Source organism: Propithecus coquereli, unplaced genomic scaffold (genome assembly GCF_000956105.1).
Source record: "Propithecus coquereli isolate 6110/MARCELLA unplaced genomic scaffold, Pcoq_1.0 Scaffold102, whole genome shotgun sequence".
Taxonomy (NCBI): domain Eukaryota; kingdom Metazoa; phylum Chordata; class Mammalia; order Primates; family Indriidae; genus Propithecus; species Propithecus coquereli.
Genome location: NW_012134081.1, coordinates 1439943 through 1444122, shown reverse-complemented (window position 1 = coordinate 1444122; position 4180 = coordinate 1439943). Strand labels below are relative to the sequence as shown.

The 4180-nt window shown below is 41.5% G+C and overlaps 1 protein-coding gene across 1 annotated transcript in view; it reads right to left on the bottom strand.

Annotated features, from left to right (window-relative positions):
- CCNG1 (cyclin G1) overlaps window positions 1–2719 on the bottom strand; it is a 5642-nt gene extending 2923 nt beyond the window's left edge. Inside the window, exons 1-2 of the mRNA XM_012643982.1 lie at window positions 2502–2719; window positions 1141–1404 (exon numbers count right to left, since the gene is read on the bottom strand). Coding sequence (XP_012499436.1) covers window positions 1141–1404 — 264 coding nt within the window. The 5' untranslated portion in view covers window positions 2502–2719. The remainder of the gene's footprint in view (window positions 1–1140; window positions 1405–2501) is intronic.
- Between the last annotated feature and the right edge of the window lie 1461 nt (window positions 2720–4180).

The following is a 4180-nucleotide window of genomic DNA, read 5'->3' as shown; positions in this document are numbered from 1 at the left end:
CTGAGGCTGAGGCAGGAGGATTGCTTGAGCCCAGGAGTTTGAGGTTGCAGTGAGCTATGATGACACTACTGCACTCTAGGCAGGGCAACAGAGTTATACTCTATTTAAAAAAAAAATAAAAAGCTTTTTATCAATATCTGTGCTCTTTCTTCTCAACCCTTTAGCAGTATATTTATGCCTCTCTAAAGGCATGATGTTCCCTTTAAAGTCATAATTTTTCTTATTATGACTTATGCTATATGATTGCTGTAAGTGCAACCATCTTATTCCCACATAAGACTGGATTATACTTGAGGACAGCTGTATATTAATTTGTGCAACACTTACAGATTCAAAGGTAGTGCCTACACATGTTAAGTGTCTAAAGAATTGTTTAATCAGTCTGTTACACAAATTTCTGGAGCCATTCAACAAATATTGAGTTCCTTCTGTATGTGATACATTGTGTTAGGTACTGAGGACTAAAATATGAGTTTCATTCTAATTGTCACATTATCTCATTTTCCTCCAGAGACTATGGGTATTCAGAGAAGGCAGATGAACTTTTTCACAGTTAAACTATGAAAGCTACATGTCCTGTTTATCTAGTACAGGGAAATAATAATTGCTCCTCCTTCAGAAGATACTCTTCTCTAGTGCATGCACACCGAAGCTGGAGTTGCCAAGCATAAGCAAGACTTGCCTAAGTCTAAGGCTAACACAATTAGAATTTTACATATGGGCAGAGATTAAGAAATATATCCTAATTCTTAACTACAATCTAGCATTCTGCCTCTAATAAATTTCTTTAAATCTAAAAACACCAGTAAATAAGTGGATATATCCGACCTATCAAGAAAAATTTTTAAAAACAACAGCTAACTTTCCTGCTGGGAGACTCTGCGTTAATTATTTGATACTCGACTATTTTTCATTTCAGAACTTAAGTCTAATAAATGATGTATTAAATAAATGATTCCTTGATTATGATAAGGAACTGTATTAATGCTATAGTACACAAAATTACCATAATGTTTTGGCTACTTGCTGAAAATAAAAAAGGTCAAGTTTATGAATACTAGCCAAAAGCTGACAATTCCATCTCCAAAACACAGTAAGCAAAATTAAGAAATACTTAGGTTAATATAGCCATAAACATACCTTCATTTTAGACAGGAATCTGTCCAGTAAATTCACAGCTAGAGAAAATGTCTCCGTGTCGAAGCCAAAGAACTGAGTTAGACTAAGAAGATCTTTTACTTCAAAGTCCCTTAGTCTGGCAGTCATTCTGAGGCCATTATCGTGGGCAGACTCAATTAGTCTCAAGCCGCAGACCTTTGGCTGACATCTAGACTCCTGTTCCAACAGGGCATTCAGCTGGTGTAGCAGATTCTGAGAGTCAGTTGTTGTCAGTACCTCTATCATCTATATATAGAACAAAGCCCAGAAAGGAGTGTAAGAGTAGTCCTTCCTACTTTCCTTGGCCATCTTTTATTGGGTCAAGAAGTGCTTTATAATACAAGTCTCCCTTCCTCCAGGGTGGCTAGTGAATCTCAGTCATTGCAAAGTGCTGTTATTTCTTTCCCTTCTACAAGTTGGTCACATCTTAAATTGTGAGTACCTGGAGAATAGTAACCAAGTCTTTAAAAAAATGCAAATCTTCAAGAAATACTTAAGTTATTCACTGTTAATAAGTAACCACGAATAGACAGTGTAAGACAGGATACCAAAACTTTGCAATCAGATGGTAGTATGTATTCTGCCATATATTAACAATGTGAACTGTTGAGGTCACTTAATTTTACTTAGTTCTTCATCTTTAAAGAGGGGATAAGGTTATTACCTACCTCGTAGATTTGTGTGGGTTAAATGAAATCACACAAAGAACTTAGCACATATAGTAGGTACTTAGTAAACATTAACAATAATAATGAGCTTATTTCTACATTTGTAAAATCTTCTCTTTAAATGGCTGTGAAGATTAAACAAGATTTAAGGAGTAGCACAGCGCCTGGCACACAGTGCTCAATAATAGTTAACTTTTATTGGTGTTAGAAAAGGAAACTTAAAGGATGCCCTGGACCACGTAGTGGGGCGGCGCGGGGGGTGCTAACCTAGTCTGCAAGATAAACCTGGGAATTTCATTAATTTAAGTGTGCACAGAACATCTATGTGCCGGACACAAGCTAAGCACTGGGTACACGGACGGTCCCTCTCCACACCAATTTAAAGACAAGAAGGCAGGGAGCTTCAGAGCCGGCCATGTGAGGAACCACTAACTTCAGGGGTCTAATTCTTTCGCCCCTGCCTAGTCCCTGGGACTGGGCGGGCCACACTCTAAGACACCTCAGGAGGACGGATTCGGCTCCGCCCCTCCAGGCTCAGACTAGCCTGGGCTTGTGCTCACAGCAGCGGGAGAGTTAATCGAGAAAAAGGGCGTGGGCCAGACCTACCCCTCACCCCGCGCCCCCAGCCCTGCTCCCCACCCGCACCCGGACATCAACCCCGCAGTCCCAGCTCACCTTGATAGCGACTGCGGCTCCTCAGCGGTAAGCACCCTCCCCGGGCCTACTCTTACCTCACCCCACGATATCAGAACCGAGAGGCCTACGAGGTGAGGTGACTCGCAGGCAAGAGGAGAGAGGCCCGGGGAGGGGGAGCCGTCCTGGGTGGAGATCTCCGCAGCACCGCGGAGACCACCCTGGCTTCCTCAGGGTCAGTTCGGAGCCGAAGGGACCGCGCCTGGCCTCCTGAGTAATATATTGAGGGCGGGGCTTTCCGCGCAGGGGGGGCATTTTCGCCGCTGATTGGTGTAGTTCCTTTGATGGACGGTGTCTGCGGTCCATAAAGGGCTGGTCCGTAGGTAAAAAAAAAGCCTGGCCAATCAGCTCACACTTCCTATTATCTGAAGTCAAATTCTCCGCCCCCTCGAGATCACGCCGCTATCTCTAAGCGTCTCTCATTGGAGAATTTCCCAAAGAGTCTTCATTCAACAGGGGGCAGAACTAAATACTTTACGCACCAACCCCAGCCAGGGTCAGGTCAATTTGCTGCCAGCCAGATTGGCCGGGCTATCATTCCAGAATGTACTGGGAGTTTTTGTTCCGTGCGGTTTAGTAGTCGTACAGTGGTTCTGCCTCCTCTTTCTAAAAATACAGTGACTAGTTAAAAAAAAAAGAGTCAAGCTTTGATTTTTCATTACAGATAACGAGGTGGTGGATTTTCTATGGTGTGGTTTATTAAATTCCAGAGTGCTCTCTTGTGAGCTTTAGAAATCAGTTCATCCTTGCCTTATTTTGTTTTTGTATTGTTTATCAAATAATGGAGTTGGGCTATGTAATATCTTGGTCCTGTACTGATTTTCTGAATTTGCCTTTTTAAGCAAATTTAAAGAGAAAAGTTGGTACGGTTTTCAATGGCTTAAAATGAAAGGTGTGTAGCAGACTGTTAAGAAAAATACATAGGGGAAAATAATTGTAGTAAGTATGGACTTCAGACTACAGACCCGGAAGCAATATTACTATTTTTATTAACTGTGATGAACTTAAATTAATCTCTATGAGTCTGTCCTATGACAGATTAGTGGGAAAATAATTAGCCTGAGCTCTTCTTACACTCCCTCTCTCTCTCTCCCAGATTGTCACAAGTACGAAGGATTTATTAGTAAAAAGGCCTGAGAAAGAGTGCACAAGAAGTCAGTTCTCAGCTCTTATGAATTACACAGTAGTTGGATGTATCTGTTCTCACGACCTCTTCCTTTTCAGTGTCTCTGGGATTTGAAAAAGTGTAAATCTGAAAAGTTTGCTGACACTTCTGCTGTTTGCCCTGCCATGTACTTACCTGAGGCAATGTCATAGAACAAAGCCTTGGAATGGGGGCAAAGAGGTGGAGAAAAACAGGAAGGAAAAACAAGGTAGGAATCGTTCATACTTTAAAATAATACCTCTGCCACATAATCAGGTCAGTTTGAGAAACTGGGGCTCAAATGGGGAAGGGGCCTTAGTCCCTCTTGAAAATAAACTTACCTAATGAATATAACTTGGCAATTTATAACATTTAAAATGTAATTCTATTTCATCAAATAAATAATCATTTTTTAATACAAGAGGGTGGGGGTGTCAAGCGAGTTACATAAAATTGTGAATTAGTCCCTGCTCCAAATAATGCCTGCTTGGGCCAGAGGGCAGCAGAGCTGTGCTCT